This window comes from Egretta garzetta, unplaced genomic scaffold, assembly GCF_000687185.1.
Source record: "Egretta garzetta isolate BGI_Z169 unplaced genomic scaffold, ASM68718v1 scaffold56, whole genome shotgun sequence".
Classification (NCBI taxonomy): Eukaryota; Metazoa; Chordata; class Aves; order Pelecaniformes; family Ardeidae; genus Egretta; species Egretta garzetta.
In genome coordinates, this window is record NW_009260182.1 from 9,632,199 (window position 1) to 9,652,579 (window position 20,381).

Here is a 20,381-nt window from a genome sequence, read left to right on the forward strand (position 1 = left end):
GTCCATGAGACCTGAAAGCCTAGCTTCCTCCTAGTTCAGGCACCACCACCACTAAATAGTGATACACATTGTGCCACTGGAATTTAGTCAACAGCCCCGTTGATGAGTGAGCCAGAACATAATCACAATCTCCCACAGCTGTGTTGGCTTTGCGCAGTTAAGAGCACCACAGAAGCAGTAAAATTGTAATGTAACCTCTAAGCAAAGAGATAAGCAAGTACACATGCCTGCAGTGAGGATGCCCTGTTACATTTGGCTGCAACTAGACATAGCATTGGGGTTTTTTTCTTTGCTTTTACTTTTTTTTTTTACTCAGATATGTTAAACAGACCACAGAAAGCTCTGACGGGTACAGGCTTGTCCCTAAACTAACACCAACAACTGTCCTTCCCCAGGTAAGCTGTAGGAGACCGTCCCAGTGGGTGAGCCCTTGTTGCTGCTTTTGCCAGTGAGATTTAAATATCACAGGCTGACAGAAAAGTTTCCTTTGAGGCCACTCTTTGCTTCAGGAAAACCTACTATGTCTACACCTATGTGCTATTACCTCAAGGCCAGGCAGTTCTCCTTGTAGGAAATGGATATATTCTTGCAAAGATTAAACAAACTAGCCTGAGCCTTGAGGGTCTCCACAGCAAAAGGTCAGCAGCAATGCACATTCACCATAGCTGAGCTTTTCTTTAGCATCTGGTTTAGACCAGGTTTAGAGCATTTAGACTCTGGTCCATGCATGGAAGCAAATAGTTGTTTTGTTTTCTGCCCTTCGCCATCCCAGCTGTCCACCTTCCGTCTCCTTTACAACAGGGACCGTGAAAAGGAAGGACTTTCAGACCTCAGCTGCATTAGTTGCCAGTCTGCCAGATTGATGTCTGTCTATACTTGTTGGCAGTGGGAAGTCATATACAGGTGGAGCAAAGGCACACATTTTCCTCTGCAGTCCCTCTCAAAGGGAGGCACAGTGGGGATGCAGACAGCAGCAGGGAAGACATCATCTGGCACAACCCCTCTTTTTAGCCTGGAGACGTCACCCAGCCTTTGCAAGGGGCAGCCTGCCAGGAAACCATTGCTCACTCAGCTGTTAGTCCCTGCTGGGGCTACCAGAGAGTGCTGAAAGTTGTGATAGTTGTTTGCTGGGAACCTGACTGCACTCCACAAGCTACCAAACCCTCCAGGTATCTGGTTATTATCACCCTGCGATGGATGCCTGTCTCTTTTGGTAAGAAATCCTGTAAATCACTCCTAAAATGGTTGTAAAATGTGAATGAACAGATAGATTAATGAATACTGCACGAGACAATCTTCAGATCATGCAAACAAATGTCTTTATTTTCAAATTGCAGAGTTCACTTAGGATCAAAAAATGCTGAAGGTTAGAAACATCCCAGGACACTACTTCTGTCAAATCTACATCACTGGACTATTTCTACCTCCTCACTAAAGATGGTCAGAAATGAAGCCAAATACAAGCATGAGAGGGAGTTCTAAAGATGAGAAGCAAAATTACATGGCAGGTACGTACCTGTACTTCCCGCTCATATAGCAGTTAAGAATCAAAACCAAGAGCGGGATGGCCTTTCATTTGTCTTCTCTTTTTTTCTTGCTGCATTACACACAAAAATGTATGTGCGGGGGCGGGGGGGAGTGAAACTCGCATTTGAAAATCTTTGTACAAAGTAAAACGGAGAAGCTCCATTAAGCTCGTTTTATTTCTGGTGTAAATCTATTGTAGTTCTGCATAAGTCATTAGAATTGTATGGCTGAAAGGACAGAATCAAGATTCACTATGACACTTTGAGGCTAAAAATAAGTTGGCTGAGGTTTTTTTTAAACAGAAAAGGAAGGTGAGGAATGTTTTCATTTGAAGAAACAACTGAGCCTGAGTAACTCAGCTGATCAAGCCCAGTTCCTCTGACTTTTTATACTTTGACCAGCACTGAGTCATCATAGGGAAAAATGTGCCTTTTCCAAGAGTCTCACTGAGATGGGCCAAATTGGAATCATGGATTTGGGCAGCTGGAGGGGCTGGAATCTAGATCTGGATTTCATTGCTCAGTTCTACAGTGGATCCAAGCATGAGATGGAGACAACTTCCACCTGTATAGAAGCTGGAAGCTGCTGTAGATGTGAACTGTGGTGTTTCAGCTCGTCACAAGTTAATGATGTAATTGTACTAGGAAATGGAGATACAGATCAAACTTTTTCTTAAAGATACTAAAAGGACTTTCACTTCAGTTAGCTCTTGAATATGCGTTTAAACCAAGCCTTGCTGTAGCTTAGCCAATACCCTGCTCAAGCCCTTGAATGTGAGAATAAGTATCTAAGCAATTTACAGAGTAAACTTGAAAGAGTTTCAGTCTATACACTTCAAGTATAGCTGAAGAGTCTATTTTGCTTATACTTGTTCCATGCAAAGATTCCCCCGTCCTGTCTTCAGACTGACGTGGAGATAGACAAAACCCACAACGTTGTGGGCCCTGGTTGTGCACCATAATCAGGGATTAATGGAAGGCTGTGATTTTAATAATTGTGTTCAGTGGGTTACCTTTTGCTCTCAGCATTCTCGAACTGAAACCAAATGTTCCCTGTGCTCCTTTAGTGGGTCTGCTAGAGTCCCCTAGGCACTCCTGCCTTCTGCTGGCTAAGCTGATATTAGCAGCCTCTTCAGTTTCGATACACCAGCCAACCGTATCTGGATATGGGTGGCTAAAGGATTTGAGACCAGCAATATTTGCTTGGAAAATGATAATGTCCAGTAAATCCTCTTTACCTGTGGATGCCATTTGGCTTTCTCAAACAAGGTTTCTGCTCAGAGTATTTGTCACAGCAAATCTCCAGCCTGATACAAGCAGGTTCACCTCTATGGACTTCATTTTCCACAGTCACGAGCTAACAGATGAGTGAGAACAGAATCTTCTATAACAACTTCATTTTTCATAAGATATTTAAAATTATAATTGTGAGGTCTTGCCAAGTAAGTTGTATCAACTTTTCTTTCATTAAGTAAGTTTTCTCCCTTTTTATTACTAATTCTTCCTGGCCAAAAAAATGGCTAACCTTCTTAGCTAAATATATGCACAGTACTTGGAAGTGTTTATGGTTGGAGGTATGGAAAGGGAAGTACTTGAAATTTGGCTCTCATATCCTTGTTTAAGAGCCTAAGTAAAGAACCTGAGGTGAAACCACTTTCTTTTGATGGCACTTCCCAGAAATGAAACCATCTAACATGAGCTACTTGAACTGACAAAAATAACTAATATCTTTTTATGTTGTTTATTGTGTTGCTAGCATCTTGTTTAGTATATATGTAGGAGCAAATTAGTCAGTGGCTGATATATCTGGAAAATGCTCTCTGTCTAATAGTGTTAATATAGAAAACTGACAGTTTATAATTTTTGGCTTTGCAGAGAAGAAAGTTTCCTTCAGCTAGTCCGTAAGATGAATCAATGTGCAGAAGCACCATCAGGAGGAACCGCTTTGTGCTTGTGAATTGCAAACAGCTGGAACCGCCCAACACCATCATCTGCCTCTTTGACACCTGAGATTAATCCTTTGGGTAGTTCATCCATGATCCCATGAACAATGCAGGGAAATAAGAAACATACAGAAGGACATAGTGACTCCTCAAGTATTGGGAGTCTCCTGGATGACACAGACAGAGAGGTGAGCAGCCTCACAGACCGGGCTTTCAAAAGTTTGTGTGTGGCAGAACTCGAAGACTCTTACAATGAACCAGATCTTGCCATTTCACCTGACTTCGCCCTCCAGTTCTCTGCTAAATTTCACCCAGGGACGTTAAACCATACAATCAAGAAAAGCAACGTCTGTAACAAGGTAACAGCAAGAAACAATGAACATGCAATATGGGCTTCAACATTCCAGCAGTTACCGAAGTGTGCTCCGGAGGAGAAAAGGATTGCTAAAAATAACACCTTTGCCATGGAAAGGAAAAAGCTGAATTTGCCAGTCCCTGGTCCAAGGAACAATAAACACATTTCAAAAGTGTCCTCATTGATTAAGACATTTGATAAGACTGCAGACCAAGGGTCAGGAGATTCCCTGATACCCTTTAAGCAGCCCATTAAGAACAGCTTTCAAAAATGTAAACTAAATCACGGAAACAATATGGCTTGCTGGGATGAGGCAGACATTTTAAGCATCCACAAGGAACTTTCTGAATTTTCTGAGGCTAATCAAGGGAGCCACTGCCTCAGTGGCAAACATGAGCCACAGAAAAGACCTAATAAAATAGACCTGAGTTATTGTGGCTCTGATGGTTATTATCCTGTGCTGATTGAGATGTCAAAAGTAGCCAAGTCAAATTTTTCCCGTTCATCTAAAAAGGCTTTAAAAAATAGAAGTGTGAAAGTTAATGAGCCAGCAAAAAAAGGTAATTTTCTTCACAGTGAAAATAGTGCTTTTGAATCATGGAATGTTCATCATAAAAAACTGACTGAAAAAGAGGAATTTGTTGGTATAAAAACAAAAAAGGAAGGTCTTGCATACCTGGAAGAAGCACCATTTATTAAAGGATCCCGCACACGTGAACATAAATTACCACCTGCCAAGATCACTGTCGCTAAGAAGCAGGAGAAAGATTTTCAGAAGGAGTCAACTCCACCAGAAGCTCCTTTCAGCATCCCTCTCCCAGCTGCATACGTACCTCAGGACCCCCTCCCTTCAGAAACTGAATTGCCTGCTGCTCTTCCTCCCACACCCCCGCTTAGGATCCACGCGCACCAGGGTCCTGCTCGGCCACCCCCTGTCTCACAGGCACTTCCTCTTCCACCCCCCACCCATCAGGGCCACCCCCCAGCACCCCCTATGCCTGAAGGCCCTCCCGTGCCACCACCCCCAATTCCAGCTCAGCTTTCACCCCCTGCCATGTCCCAAGCTTCTGTCTCACCCCAGTCTGTGTCCTACAGGATGGTTTCACCCTCACCCATGTCCCAGGCACCCAGCCCACCTCCACCAAGACCCCTGGCCACCTTAACAGAAGAGGAGGCCCTCAGCCCCGAACTGGGCAATGCCTGTCCACCCTGGAGGAGACAGAGGGCCACAAAAGGGGCAGCAGAGAAGAGACAGACTTCAAAGGAGCATTTCACAGCCAGCGAGGAGACAGTTTCATTGTATGAAAAGGTGACTGGTGCTGAACCTGGTCTGGATGTGACTCCTCTGGCTAAGCAGGTAAACTCCCCTGGATCAATCAGTCCCTCTTTCAACATCACCGAACTCTTAACACCCATCATACCACAAAAACAGGAGGCAGACCCTGTGGAAAGTGAGCTGATCCCACTGACACCTCCTCCCACTGAGAGCACGGCAGCAAGAGAGCACGAGGGGAACACGTTTGGTGATTACAGGTCTCGGGATAGTTACAAATCGAAAGCATCGAGTCTGTTATTCAACTTGAAGGATGTGCGTAAACGTGTTAAAAGCATTTATACCCCTTCTCCCCTGTTAAGGGTCTTGGAGGAGAAAAATAAAACTAGGGAAAATATACAAGAGAGTACAAAAATGAATGCGTCACTCTCGACTTTACAAGACAAAAGTAACAAAAATGTTACAGAGAAAGATGAATTGAGTGATATAACCTCCATATTGTCTGGTAGCACTCATGAAAATGATAATAAAACTGATTTAACTGGACACTTTACAGACAATTACCTGACTTTGAGTTCACCCCAGACAACAGCGGACTTTTTATTTTACCAAACTGGAGAAAACTTGCAGCAAGACAATTCAAAACATGAAGGTCTGGTTAAAAACACAAGGGATAATGAAAACTTCCCCTTGTTCAGACGTGAATCAAATGAACCTGATTTAAGGAAACGTCTGCAGTATCCAGCACTGAAATCATTCAGCAAAGATAATACAGATACAACAGCTGGGCAGCCCGTGCAAAATCCCAGTGTCCAGGGTGAGGGAAATGAGAGACAGGCTGCTAAGCAGAATGAAGAGTTTGTCTTCAAAACACTCCCAAACCAACTCTCGCCAGCAGAGGATGTGCCTTACAGTGACATCCAAACCAGTATGGTGGTGACTGGCCATGAAGCAGAAGGCAAAAGAAGCAGTAGTTCTTCAGAGCAATCTTTCGTCTCCACAGTAGAGCAGCCACTTCAGGAGGAGCTGTTTTCACCAGTGATGCAGAAGGCATGCCTTCAAGAAAGCCAAAGGACTAAGAGTGAAATGAGTGCAGATGGTAAGAGGCTCTAGTAGTGGTGCAGCAGAGAAGAAGGAGGGTAGGGTTACTGGGAATGAACAGAGGAGCTTGATGAAAGAGAAAGTAAGGAGGGAGAAAAGGGAAGAGGCCAACAGCATGGATTCTGCTTCTGACAGTATAAAAAACGTGTCCATCCCCAGGTCCGAGGAGCCACAAACACCCCCATCTTCAAGCTCAACCAAACCCAGTCTGTTTATGATTAAAGATAACACATTCAGGTCACCTCAGGTAATAAGGGCTGTCAAGCTGCCCCTGTTCAGGTCCTTTTCCCTGGATGATACAGTGAGCAGCAGTTATAAGGAAATGGAAAGTAGGTTTGTGCCCCCAGCGGAGCACAACAAGCAGCACCGAAACATGTTGCATGCCCAGGACATAGGCTGGTTGGCATCAAGGCGCAGAGGGCAGCAGAACGTGAGAGATGGAGCAACCGACAGTGGGAAAGAGGCCAGTGAGCCTGGATCTACTTCATCAACACTGGATCCCAGTCTTCTGGAAGATGCAGAGAGCTTTTCATTAGGGAAGCTGATGGAAGAAGATGAAGAGACTTGTGCTTTGTTAAATAAAGTTGGGAAAATGAATGAGGAAAGTGTCTGCAGAAGGAAAGAGAAGCCCCAGATGAGGAAGGCAAGACACAGCTTAACACAGCCAAATTTAGGTCTGGAAAATGACCAAGCACAAAACAACCCCAGCTATCCTGCCGAAAGAAAGACATATTACTTTAAGAATCATCATTTATCTAATCGCAGAGGTGGCTCCTGCGCGAAAAAAATAATCACTAGGGACACCATTTCCCCTGTGACTGGCTCCATATCAGAGGACCACACATATTCTCCTGTGCGCCATGAAGCTTTAGAGGACACCCTACATAGAGAAGGTGCACCGGTTTTGTTAGACAATCTTACAAGCCCCAGGTCAGGCAGCACAATGCACTCTACTGGTGCCAGTTCATCATCAGACAAGCCAAGAAGAGAGACAGAGGATGTTATAAACCCTGCCTTGTTAAACATGGCACTGAAGAGCCAAGCTGATATGTCTGCAGAAGAGATACTTGAATCAGCACAGAGGAACCTGCCTTCTGATTCTGCGGGGGAAGCTGAGAGACTGAAGCTCAGGGGACCTGGGGAGAGGGCAGCAGGCAAGCCTCCTGCTGTGCCACCGAAAACAGAAAAGGCTCTGCGGCGGGCCAAAAAGCTGGCAAGCAGGAGAAAGAAAATGCAAGAGCAGCAAAAAACCCATCAGACTGAGCATACAGATGCTGTAGGGAGAAAGTCATCTCATTCTGGACAGACACGAGCATCTCACTCACCTTTGGGATATCCTCCTCTCCACCCTGCCCCTCACTCAACTTTTACTCCCATAGAAGCCAGTACAGGAAGACTCAGTGGTGCACCAGCAGTAAGCCCTTCACCATCTTCAACCCAGCGCAAACTCCTCCAAGACCCTGACTCTGGCCAATACTATGTAGTTGATTTACCAGCTGAAGTTAATTTAAAGACATTTTATGACCCAGAAACTGGCAAATATGTTCAAGTCTCAGTCCCTTCCTCAGAAAGGAATTTGTACCAGTCCCCCTCTTCAGAAATTACGAATTCTCCCTGTGCCTCCTACCCTAGAGTGCTGCCTTTACCAGCTTCATCTGTAGCAGTGCTGAAGTCACCTTCTCAGCTCTCCGAACCTACCTGTTTAATGCCGGCTGTACCAGGAGAAGCAGCTGAACTGTCTGAAGATGGCCAGCAGGACTGCAGATATACAGAAGGTGAGGATACCCAGCCCTATACTGAACCAGCCTCTTACCCCTACAGTCAAGATGCTGAAGAAACTCAAGTTCACTTACGAAAGGACATGAGCCCAACCCCAAATACTGACATAGTGTCCCTCACCAATTTAGATGATCTTGCTGCTGAAGGAGTATCTTGAAAACTGAAGTAACAAAATATGCCAGCGAGTGTTTTTAAGAACCATTTGGACAGACACATGCACACAAAAGCACATGCAGATTTGATGTGTGTAGAACACTTGATGTCTGAATCTCGTTGTGGTTTGGGTGGGGAGGAAAATGGAAGCTGACCACACTGAAGGATGCAAGGAGATGATCACTCTAAAGATGTGTGAAAATGAGCAAGCACCAAATTGTCAGTGAGATAAAGGGGCAATGCCAGCTAAACGAATACGACAGTATGAAGCCACTGCTTGCTGCTGCTGCTGCTTTGCCATTACAATGGCTGAGATTGCCAAAGCAAGTGTCCTTTTGCCCAGATATGTTGCATGATATATGACACAAAGTAAAACCTATGAGACCGTCCTGCCCGTCCTATGACACCCAGGACAGATGCCGCATCTACTGAACTTTCCTCACTCACTGCCTTTGAACTGTATTGACAGGTCGAAAACATATGGCTGCAAATACGCCATAAAGCCAAGATTCCTGTTTTGCACACATTGATTGCCCAGATGTTATTGACAAGAAGATTGTATACTGGAGGCACAATGCAACAGCCCCATCAAAAAAACCTTTAAACAACCAGAATACAGTTGCAGCTGCTCTAGACTTCTCATATACTTTTGCAGTGTCCACTAACATGCTGCTGAATTCTTTACATTTCTTGATAATCTCCAAGTAAGTTTCCTTAGAGTCAGGGGTTATTTATAATGCAGCTTAAAACTTCAAGTTATCTTGATACTTGGCCTGAAATATTTTGGTAAGGAGCAAGGTTGAATGAAATCCCATAATGGTATTTAATTTTTTGTTAGGAGAAGACCTTTGCTTATTATAATTGAAGTGCTTTTTGGTTTGGTTTGTTTTCAGGCTCCCACCGAAGTACAGAGCTAACTTTTAAAACCTGAAAAACATTGTACCTAATGTTGGTCTTCTGAATTCTGTGATTTAAAAAAAAAAAAAAGATATAAAAAGCATCCAAAATATTAATTTCTAGAAAAGTGTTTCTTTGTATTATCACTTTTCTTTGAAAGATCTGTATCAAAATATCACTCATCCTTGCATAAGTTCTTTTTTATCATCATAGATAATGAAAGAACCTTGGTGAAAAAATGGAAAAATTGAATGTAATATGCCTGCTTATAAATATCTATATTTGGAGTATTGGTTTCCTTTTTCTCTGTCTCATTTTCATATTGTTTTGCCTGATTAAAACTGAAATGCAGGAGCTCTAAAGAAGAATTACACCAGTGACTTTCAGCCTGATTGACATCTCAGGCTATTTTTACAGGTTTGTTTTTAGTGAAGTGAAGTGAAAAGAACGGGAAGAATTGGGCTTTTTGCTGATAGATACAATGTGGAGATGGGATATAGGCAAGGCCCCACTCTCCCAGTTTAAATATTTATGATAGAGGCTTTCTTCGGTAAATTCTTAATTTCCCAGGACCGAGGCTGCTCTCAGGACACAGACCAACACGCGGGATTTGGCTCCTTCCCAAACCTGAGCTCAGCTCCCAGCCTTCCTCCATCCCTGACGAGAGCCTTGCGTTCGGAACCTGTCCTGATCCCATCAGACACTTCCTTTCGTCAGTGCTATTTACTAAAACATTTTCCACAGGGGGCCTGGGCAGACACTGACGGCATTGATTTCAGTGGGGTTTGGATTTGGCCTTTAATGATTTTTCTGAAGTCAGTTTTACCTGTTAGGCAGAGCTGTGTCAAATTTGCCATTTTGTGATTTGTCAGGGAGGGTGGCAGCAGAGGTGTGGGGTGGAAATGAAGAAGCTTGTACTGGTTTGGTTTGGGTTTGGAGTGCAGCCAGCCAAGTGCCCATATCTGAATCAACATTTATTGTTCAGTGTCCACCCTTGAAAGTTTTCAGTGCCTGACTGGATAAAGCCCTGAACAACCTGGACTGGCCCTCCTTGAGCAGGAGGTTCATCCAGAGACCTCCTGAGATCTCTTGCAGCCTGAATTATCCTATGATCTTATTCTGCAAACATTAGCATTTTTAAACCAACTTTGACTTGGAACTCAGAAAATGCAGTCTCCCCTGGGGAAGGGCTCATTTTGAAAGAAATAAAAAAAAATTTTAAAATCAAAAGTGTTTCAGGAACAAGGATCAATTTTCAAGTTGTTAAACTAAGCAAAATGCCTCCTATTATGAATATTTTTCTTTTTTTTGGTCACAAGTATTTGCTAAATTGATATGATGTCATTGATGTTGCACTTCTCTGTTGCTGTCACTGTATCTTAAAGGTCTTTTCCAACCTAAATGATTCTATGATTCTATGATTCTGTGATAATGCCTATCCAGTATAGAGCAGAATGCCATCTACATGTTAAAATGTAGTTAAACCAATCTATTAAATTTTTCAATGGTACATTTACACAGAGCCTACATAACCTGAAAGCCTAGCAGAGGGCACAAGCCATTTTTTTGTTTGTTTGATATTACAAATTTAAATGCCCTTAGCAGCCACAAGTCAAAAAGGAGGCAGGCTCTCAGAGGACAGGATAAAAGCATGCTTTCCAAGGGGAGACTGTGGATACAAAATATCTGTGCACAGATGTAAAAGAAATGGTAATTTGATAAGCAAAATATACAACTGCATTAAAAAAAAAATCCCTTTTACTTGGTTAGCTGTCATTTGTTTTGTAGCTGTGCACACTTCTGCACCCTTTTTTTGAGGGCCTTCTTAAACTCTTGCTGTGGCTGGGATCCTCCACTACACTACTTCTAGGTATGCGAGGAAAGCAGACTGCATTTTTTACTCTACTGTGAAGGTAACCTGAAACGTGGGCATCCACAAAAGAGCCAGTCCAGACTTGGATACTTAATCCATTTCAAGTAGGACTTCTTTATTTTGGCCAATACTTTCTTCTAACTTAAGGGAGCTGCATTCACAGCGGACTGCATCTCTAAACACGCACACGTCCCAGACAGAGTTTTGACCTAGAGAATTTGTAGCTGCATTAAACAAACAGAACTGGGGAGTGTTAAAAAAAAATACGGAAGTGGTTCTCATCATGTAGCCAGAGCTTTCTCAAGAGTACTTTGCCACAGGGAGTGAGTGTTATTATAAAAGTGTTGCTCCAGAGCCCAGCCTGGTATTGACTCCATTGGAGTATGAATCCATCAGCAAACCAGTCTCTGGCCTAGACCACGCTGTTGGCCAACTTCTTGCTAGGCCGTGGGAGTGTGTGTGTGTACAAACACGCACATGCACACACATAAACAACCCTATATATATATATATATAAAAAATTATATATATATATATATATACACACACAATATACCTATAAAACTGCCATTTACATATTAGTATAAGACAGCAGTAGCACCTGTGATGGTGAACACAAAATGTTTGTGCATTAAAAGGAAGCCAAATGACACCTTTTCACAAAACAACTATTTTTCTTTCCTTGCCCTTTTCTGTTTGTGTTTGTTGGGGGTTTTTTGCCACTGCTGCTGTGGGAAGAGGTCATTGCTAGGCAAAATGACAGCTCTGAATTGACCTCTTTTTTGGGGTGGGGGGCTATGGGAAATGTGCAATAGTCATGAAAGCAGTTGTAGGAAAGCACCATTTCATGATGCAAATGACAGTGACATTAAATCATAGGTTAAAGAGGTGTTGAGGCAAACTAGGCTGAACTCTTTCTTTCCAGCAGCCAGTGGTTAGGAGTAAAGAACACAGCAGGCTCTTTGCAAGTGCAGAAGCACAGCAGGCTGAAGGGAACAGAGGGCCATTGCTGTCACTGCTCCCTTCTCCTGCATTTGGCCTTTTTTGCATGTTGCATTTCTGGGTGCCCTGAGGCTCATTTACACCAGCAGCTCTTCCTTGGCAGATGTGACTGAGGCCAAACCTGGCTTACCTAGTCTTTGGCTCTTGGGCTGGAACTGTCTCCCTTTGAACCTCCTTCTCCTTCTGGGGCAACTGCAATGCCTTCCAGTCCAGTTGCCACACGACAGACTTGGACTGCCATCCCGCAGCCACGGCTCTGTCCCAAGAGCTCAAATTTCCTCATGCAAAATGCTGGATTTGTTTTAGAGAGCACAGTTTCATTGAAAAGGCCTACATGCATGGATGTTTATCAACTACCCCTTGAGTGTTCAACACCTTCCTAAGTCATCTGTCCAAGAAAATGTGTGTCATCAGCAGGTTCCATTGATGCAACTGTATTGCAAATAATTATTTATTCATTAATAAACAAAATAAATGGGACTTCTTTTACATCCTGGAATGACTTCTAGCCAGCTTTTTCACTGTAATTATGTCTTATCTTAATTAGAGATGTGGGGGTGTGGTGCCAGCATCCAGTCCAGCAGCACTGGAAAGAGGATCACCTTCTTGCCACCACCTAGAGGACATCAGGGCTTTCTCATTCCCTGTGCCTCATCCACCTGGGGGAAGTTGCCAGGTGTGTAACGATGTAACTTGGTTTTTTCCTTGCTAAAGCGTCCTGCAGACTGTACGTAGCCTCCAAAGTTTTGTCAGTGATGGTTTTGCATTTCTCCTTGGTTCCTGTTATTGTCTGCTGCATTGTGAAACACAGTGCAGACTCTTCTCAGAGTGATTTTGGCTCAGTCCTTGTCCAGACTGGCAATTTTATTTAGATCTGCTCTGCTTTGATCCCTGACTAGGCAAGCAGTCCTTGCTGACAGTGAAAGTGTTACTGTGGTTTGAATATAAGAAAGCGTAAACAGAAAAGTTGGCTAGTCATGTTTTTACCAGGAATACATTTGCAGATTTACATATCTGTATTTGGGGGATATACTCTTCTTCCTTTCTGAGTAAATAAAGAGCTCTGAGTTTGATCCTCTGTCTCGCTCAAAAGCAGCATCAGAAGCTGATGGGTTACATGGGCTGATACATGATGGGTTACATGGGCTCTAGTGAATACATACAAATGTGTAATTTGGAGCAACTGCTGTACATCAGTAATTTTTATTAAGGAAATTCTGCTTCAGAGCCTTATAGGAGATAGAAAGAACATGGAACACTTGAGTAAATTGAACTTCAATGCGGGTTTTTTTGCGAAATGCTCATTATAATAACAGATGTCAATGATTAATTTATTTTGTCTTTAGGATTATTATTCTGGTCTTATGATGATCTTACATTCACCACTGTCCTCTGATATTAAAGATAATATTGTAATTATGGGGTTTAAATGGTTAGGGAATGGCTGAAAATGACCTGTGGTCTTCCCTTGCTTCTTTTTGATATTCTCAAAGTTTTCATGATGTTGATTTTTTACATTAGACAGTCAGGTCTCCGGTACTCTATGGCCAATTAGAGACTTGTTTCTAATATGCTATTGAACATACTTAGAAAGCAGCCTTTCAATAGTGCAGAAGAGAAATCATTTATGTCCCAATTGCCTAAAGCACTGTGTTTTTATTAAAGCAGATTTAACTCAAGCCTTTGGGGAAGCAGCTTGCAGTGCTAAAAGATATGCACTTTCCCATGTCAAAGTCCATATCGAATAAATCAAGACCTGGGGTACTTTGAGAGAAGGAGAGGGGGAAGACTCTGTGAGAAGGAGGGACAATCTTCTAAATCCTTCTAGCAATGGAAAGAAGCTGAACTCCAGCAAAAAGTAAAAAATGTTCAAAGCTGGGGGTATGCTTTGAAAAACCAAGGCTTGTCACAGTCAAGCTGCCTGACAGGCTAACTCTTCCCTACGCTGGCTTGGACTCCCTTGTCCTGGAGCTCCCCAGTATGTTCATGCTCCTGCCCACCGGCATTCAGTGTCAGAGCCTCATCTTCTCACAACTGCCCCTCCAGTTGGTTAAAACTGGCATTGGGAATGGCAGCATTCAGAGCACACAAAAAAGGGCCCTCCTACTTTTCTTGCTGCAGAAATGCCAGTGTTGTCACCAACAACATGAAGCATTTCAGGTAGGCTAAGGTGGCCTTCTTCAGGATCTTCCCTACATTGACAGGCCACAGATGGCAGACAGACTCTGAGATAAACAGTGATCCTTCTTTCTATTCCCAGTGCTGATAAGCTGCAGAGGATGCGAACTGGCTCTGTCCCAAGAGAGACCCTTTCTTTGATTCCACTGAGATCGCTGAAAGTCTGTTGGCAGAATCGGTTTCTGCTGGCGAGTGTTGCTTGCCTGGATCAGGTCTCCTGAGACTGCATCCCTTCCCAAGGAATGTGGATGGAAATATTTCAGAATTATTCCATGCCAAAACTGGCTGTGGCTTTGTGAACTTTCCAACAGGAAAAGTCAGAAAGAAATGAAAGGGGAATGTCATATTGCATTACAATATATGAAAATGTTATTGTGGATAATGCATCCATACATGGATGTATGCTTATACAGAGATATATCTAGGTATGTCTACATGTCTATATATAATTATAGATACAGTATTCATGTTCTACTGAAGTGTCTGGACGTGATCTAAACAGTGCCTTTGAACTGTCCTTTGCATCTCCCACCTGTCAGTCCGCGTGTCCTGTTACTTGCAGGGTTTGCCCTAAGGGAGCTCCATTTTCCCCTGAGCTCCCCATGTACCCTGGCATGTTCCACAACCCCAGGGAGGTGAATATTCACCTTTTCCCATATTCTTGCCAGGATTAGGAGGTGTACCTGGGGTGCCCCCATACCTCCATCTCCTGCTGGAGGAGCAAGTGGTCACCCTCATGAAGACTCCTCTTGCTAAGCAGTTGGCGAGTCCTGAGCAGCACCCCAGGCTGGGCCAGATGGGACTGTAAAGAGAGGTGGAGAAGCCCTTTTGCTTAACAGCCCCCCTTCATGAAACCATTGCATCACCAGCCCAAGACAACAAACGCTTCTCCTGGCAACGGGATCAGCCCCAACAGCCTGACCCAGCAGCATAACTGACCCTCACACTGATCCTACTAACAGTAAACTTCTTACCTTAGCAACCAGATGAGCCCTAACATAAACCAAGCAGGATCAAATACCAGCTGGAGTACTGGCCAAAAAACCTACTGCCACAGCCAAGTCACTTGACTGCACCTTAGCAGGAATTTTCCAATAAAACAGCTTCTCTGACAAAAAAAAAAAAAAAAGGCTGCTTTGACTACACTGAAACTGCTGGTAAAAAAAGCACATTTGGGGTGGGGTTTTTTTGTTGTCTGCTGAGCTGGTAAATTTGCTGAAAAAATACTGAGAAGTCCTCATTTACTTACATATATGTATAAGTAAACAGTTCTAGACCTTTTCTTTTGGACTGAAACAACCTTTTAAAGAAATCATTCATTATAAAACATGTATTAAGAAATGGAAACAAAAGCCAAAGTTATCAAATATCTCAAAATGTTTCCAATAGTCCAAGTTAGTTTATTACTTTGTGGTTTGTTGGGCTGAACATTGTTTTGGCTTTTTTTTTTCCCCAGCATTTGTTTTTCAGGTTTTTTGTTTTGCCCAGTTTGGAATGAGGAAGAGGTCACCATCACCAAAATGGCTATGTGAGGGGAAAAGAGTTTTGGGTCCAGTCACAGGCAAGCGCTCCTAGGGCTGCTGCCACCGATGAATGACCGTGGAGCTCCCTCCTGCGCTGGACTGTCCATACCCCTGGGGATGGCTGCCATGCCACCAGCTCCATGCTGCCAGTCTTGTTATTAACACTGGCGGGGGGCTGTTCCCACTGCTAACGAACTGTGTTTTCAAGTGGTAGAGGAACCTGGTTGCAGCTTTATATCCTTCTGGGCATCCAAGACATGTTTAATGGTGTGCAATATCTGCATCCCTGGGGTATACTAAGGGAGGTTCGCTGATGGTGCTCGGTAGGACACTAACCACGTGGTTCACGCTTGTCAATTTTTCCGCTTCTCGTCTGAACAACCCAAACAACAGCCTGGTCCTTGAAAAGCTTCCAGCCACATTCACACTGTGCGAGTGGCACTAATGTAAGAACAGTGGTATATTCATACTGCACTTGAAGCACTCCTTCAGGGGGCACAGCTCTGTCAGTAAAGCTTTGTTCCATGGCAGTAAGACTGCCCTATAAATAAATCTGATCCAAGTGGTAAAACAAAGGTTTTTATACATGTGACTGCATCTGTGCTATGGGCTTTTGCTGGAACAGCATTGTCAGCCAAGGTTGCGTGTGCCTGATGGGGCTGAGCAGGAGGAGATCTGTGGCGCTCAGGGGCCATAGATAAAACCATGCAGATCCCGATCCATGCTTTTTATTCTAGCTAATCCTAAATCCAGCCCAAATCAAACTACCCCCCCACTCACTCCTAATTCCCCCGAATCAATGCTCACGTTGCTGTGTATACACCATTAACTAACTCAGCACACAGTAGACATCACCTCCCGTACCACGCCGGGCTGTTTGAAGACTTTTCTGCCCCTCGCTGCTTATTGCTGTCTCTGCCAGCAGAAGCATTTCACGAGGGCTTCCTGGCCCACCTGTAGCAAACCCCAAATGCTCCCTCCTGCTGACAGAAATGTGAGGAGCTGAGCTCAGGAAGAGAAAGGGTCCCAGGCAGAGGGCAGGGGAGAGGGTGAAGGAAGAGCAATGTGCTTAACAGGCATCGTCATTTACAAAAGAAACATCTGGGCAATGCAATGCCCTTCAGTGGCAGGTGCTAAGGCTTGCTTTCCTGTGGGCCTTGTTAGGTTGTGGCCCAGATATATCCACCCTGACCAGCAGGAGCTATTTCAATTGGGCACATGCAAGTCCCAGAGACAGAGACTATGAAATCAAGGCCAAATCACCTGCCCATGCGGTGGCAGTAGGAACAAGGTGGCTCCGGTACCTTGGCTCCTCCTTTCCTGGCTCATTAATGTTATTTTTAAAATCTAATTAATAACAATGGCTCTCATTTATTCACTCCTTCTCTGTTTTCACAGTGTCTGGCAGTGTATTGCAGACCAGAAGAGCACCAGTTTCACTGAAGTAATTTTAATATGTGTCTGATTCACTGAGCTGGTGCAAAAGCATTGCTCTTAACTCACTGGATTATTGTTTTAAAAGTTTGCTTTGATCTGAACTGGGTAGAAATTGGAAGGTTTCCAGAGTTTCCCATAAACAAGAGGGTTCCCAGCCTCAGCAGCTCTCTGGACATTTGACATTTGTACAGAGCGGCAGACCTCTGACATTTTAACAAAACAAATCTAATCCAATCAATGCCACCTCAAAAGAAAATTTCAGCCTAGATCTAGTGATCCCTTTGTGTGGGGGCAAAGAGTATCACCTGTGTCTTCAGCTGTACTGCTCCTCATCTCTGGGGGCAGTGCAATGCAGCCAAGGCAGGGTGGCATTGAGCAGCAGGGTGACACAGAGGCACTGAGGGGTCCCAGATGGCTTCTGAGCCCTCGCCGAGGGGACAGCAAGCCTCCCAAGTGATGGAGACTGGTTCAGTTACTAAAGAAGGGGACTCATTGGCAAAAAATACCTCCCTTTGGTATGCCTGCACTGAAAAAAACAGTTACATAGTGCTCAGGATGGCTGGGCACAGCACAAAGGGATCACTTGCAAGAAAGCACTGAGTAAGAAACCGTCCTCCTCCCCTTCCGTCCAGCTTGCACCTCGGTTGTGAGCTCCATCCCACAGCCTTATAGTGGAGGTAGCGATAAAAGGTTGGGCAGCAAGTCCTGGGCTTTGCTGACAGAGAAATGACTCTGTGGTGTGCATGGAGCTGGCTCACCTAAATGCAGGTCCTGAGCCCTGTGGAGGGAAACCCCACCAAAAAGAGATGAAACTGGGTTTGCTAACACACACACAAATGCCTGGCTGCTTTTTATCTGCATTTTGTCAGAACAACAGGCTGCAGCATCGATCTGGATTACTCCTGTGTTCAGCCCCACAGGAGAAGTATTCAGATATTTGGCTATCTGAGTGGGATATTGAAACTTTCCTTTCTGACCCCTTTTGGACTGTGATTGTGAAATCCTCCCTGGACAGCCTCTGGCTCAGTCCCAGCTCTAAACACGAGTAATGGTTCAGAGGACAAATGGGATCAGCTCTTTTCTCCTATACATCTTCCTTCCCTGCCAGCAGCCAATTTCTTGTGCACTGCTACAGAAATATTTGTAATAAAAATGAACAGCTCCCAGGGATGCTCCTATCCCTTGCTGTGCCAAGGACTGGTGATCACATCAGCATCTTGGTTCTTAAGCATCTGCCAAAACCTGATGGCTTCAGCCAGCACAACGGAGCACAGGTGAGCCAGCTGTGATATAACAGGCAGAGTTTAGGTTCCTGGGGAGTCTTCTTTGCAGAGATGGGCTTCTTCATTTAATGGGCCTTGGATCTTATTTAACACATAGGCTCATGTACAGTGCGAGTGTAAAGAAGCTGTGTGCATATAATAAAAAACATCAGTCTATTCAATACCTAGGGGAGTCCTAATAAATTTGCCACTATAGCAAGTGTTAGCCTCTAGGGCCAATACTGAATGCTGAAGTTTATTAAACAAAAATTCTGAAGCAGGAGAACCAAAAGGTAAACCAGTGCAGCTGACAAAGCAAACACAATTTAATTAGAATTTACAGGTTTTCTCCTGGCCTTGACTGGTCCCAAGGACCACTGTCTTGACTGGTGGTGTCTGGGCTGCCTTCTGATGGCTGCTCTCAGGGTGCACTTGCTGAGCACACACCAGCCAGAGGTCTCCCAGCCTGGGCTGAAGGGCACTGCTCAGAGTACACAGGAACTGTGTACCAGAGGAGACCTTGGCAGCTAATGAGCCATATTTGTCCCGGCCACCCGTGAGGCAGAAGGTGGGTAAGCTGTGAAAGATGACATACTTCCAGGTGTCTGCCTGTGTACAGCTTTAATGTCACAGTACACTGGCTTGTGCTGGGGCTTAGAAAGCAGGGCAGTAACAACCACCCTGCCATTAGAGCAGCCCAGAGAAGTGGATGTTTCCTTTGCACAGTGAGACCTGTTGCAGTCTCAGGTGCTCCAGGAGGCCATAGGGCAATTTACCTGAATTGTTAACTGTCCAAGACCACAAACAGCTTCAATGCTGGTGTCACTTTTTATGAGAAAATACAGATGCAAGGTAACTTCCAGGTCCATCAGAACAGAGCTGAGGGTGGACATTAGATCTGGAAGTGATTCAGCCTGCAGAAAAGAGCTGCCTTTTGTTGCTCTGCATGTGAGAACATGGCTAAAATGGTTGTGGTTTTTTTCCTGCTCTGTTTCATGTCATGGATGTTACAGCAGTATTGCAAAAGCACTGATCACAGAAGAAGCCCTCAAGGTTAAATACCAGAAGAGTTATGCAGGCCTATACTTTAAATCCTGGTGAGTTTTAACTATTATGAGTTTACCACAGGAGATTTGTCGCAGCTCCAAAAAATGATGCTCAGACCTCTGAGTCAGCAGACCAGGACCTGCTTGTCTTGAGGTAGAGAGCTTAGGGAAGGCAATAAGGATGTTGTGGTTGGATTATTAAAATATTGTCAACACATGACTTGCAAATAAGACTGGATTTGCTATATGCCAATGAGATTCTCATTCTCACAGGCCAGGTCTATGTAAAGGCTTCTTTGGTTGGTATCAGGAAAAGATCATATTTTGCGGTAATATGGTCACCTGAAGTCAATATCTTACTACAGTGCAAAGGAAGTTTTTAACTGGGAAGAATAAAGTATTGTTTATTGTACTCTACTGCTCTTTTATTTATGGCAGGGGTGTCAAACTCTTCAGTGGAGAGGTCTGAATTATGTACTCGGGGCTTTGGTATCAATTCAGGGCTTCTCACTTCCCCCACTTCACACATTGCTTCCACCGCACAAACAGCCAGGCACAACAGGATCTTTATCGAGTTACAGCTCTTTTAGAGGCAGAATGTGCCACAGCAGCACACCACAAGCATTTCATCTCCATCCCCGGCTCCCTCGTGGTCTGCCCGGCAGCAAACGACTTCCTCCCACACTGCGCTGCCTTCTCTCTGCTGCAGGGAAGCAGGAGGCTTAAGCGCACAGCAGAAGCGCAAACTTCCCGGAGCTGCAGCCCTACCAGCAGGCTTTTCCCCCTGGCCCTGACCCGGGATGGGGGAGCAGTCTGGGAGGTGCAGAGGTCAGCCCAAACTTGCCAAGGGCAGCAACCTGTGGGCAACACAGAAGGCAGGGCACCGACTGCAAGAAGGAAATGTTTAATGGCATATCAAGATCTTTTTCTGCATGCACATGGCCTTCAGTCTGATTGTAAATAATACTCTTAATAAAGAGCCAATTAGCCTAACAATCTCATTACTACCCAGCATGCAGCATAGGAAGGACTA

General features: G+C 44.3%; 1 protein-coding gene across 1 annotated transcript; it reads left to right on the forward strand.

Moving 5' to 3' along the window:
* Nucleotides 1-3,576: 3,576 nt before the first annotated feature.
* CUNH10orf71 (chromosome unknown C10orf71 homolog) lies at nucleotides 3,577-8,134 on the forward strand. Its single transcript, XM_009642058.2, is given in 2 exon segments — nucleotides 3,577-6,203; nucleotides 6,205-8,134. Coding segments are annotated over 2 exon segments (4,557 nt in total).
* The last annotated feature ends 12,247 nt before the right edge of the window (nucleotides 8,135-20,381 follow it).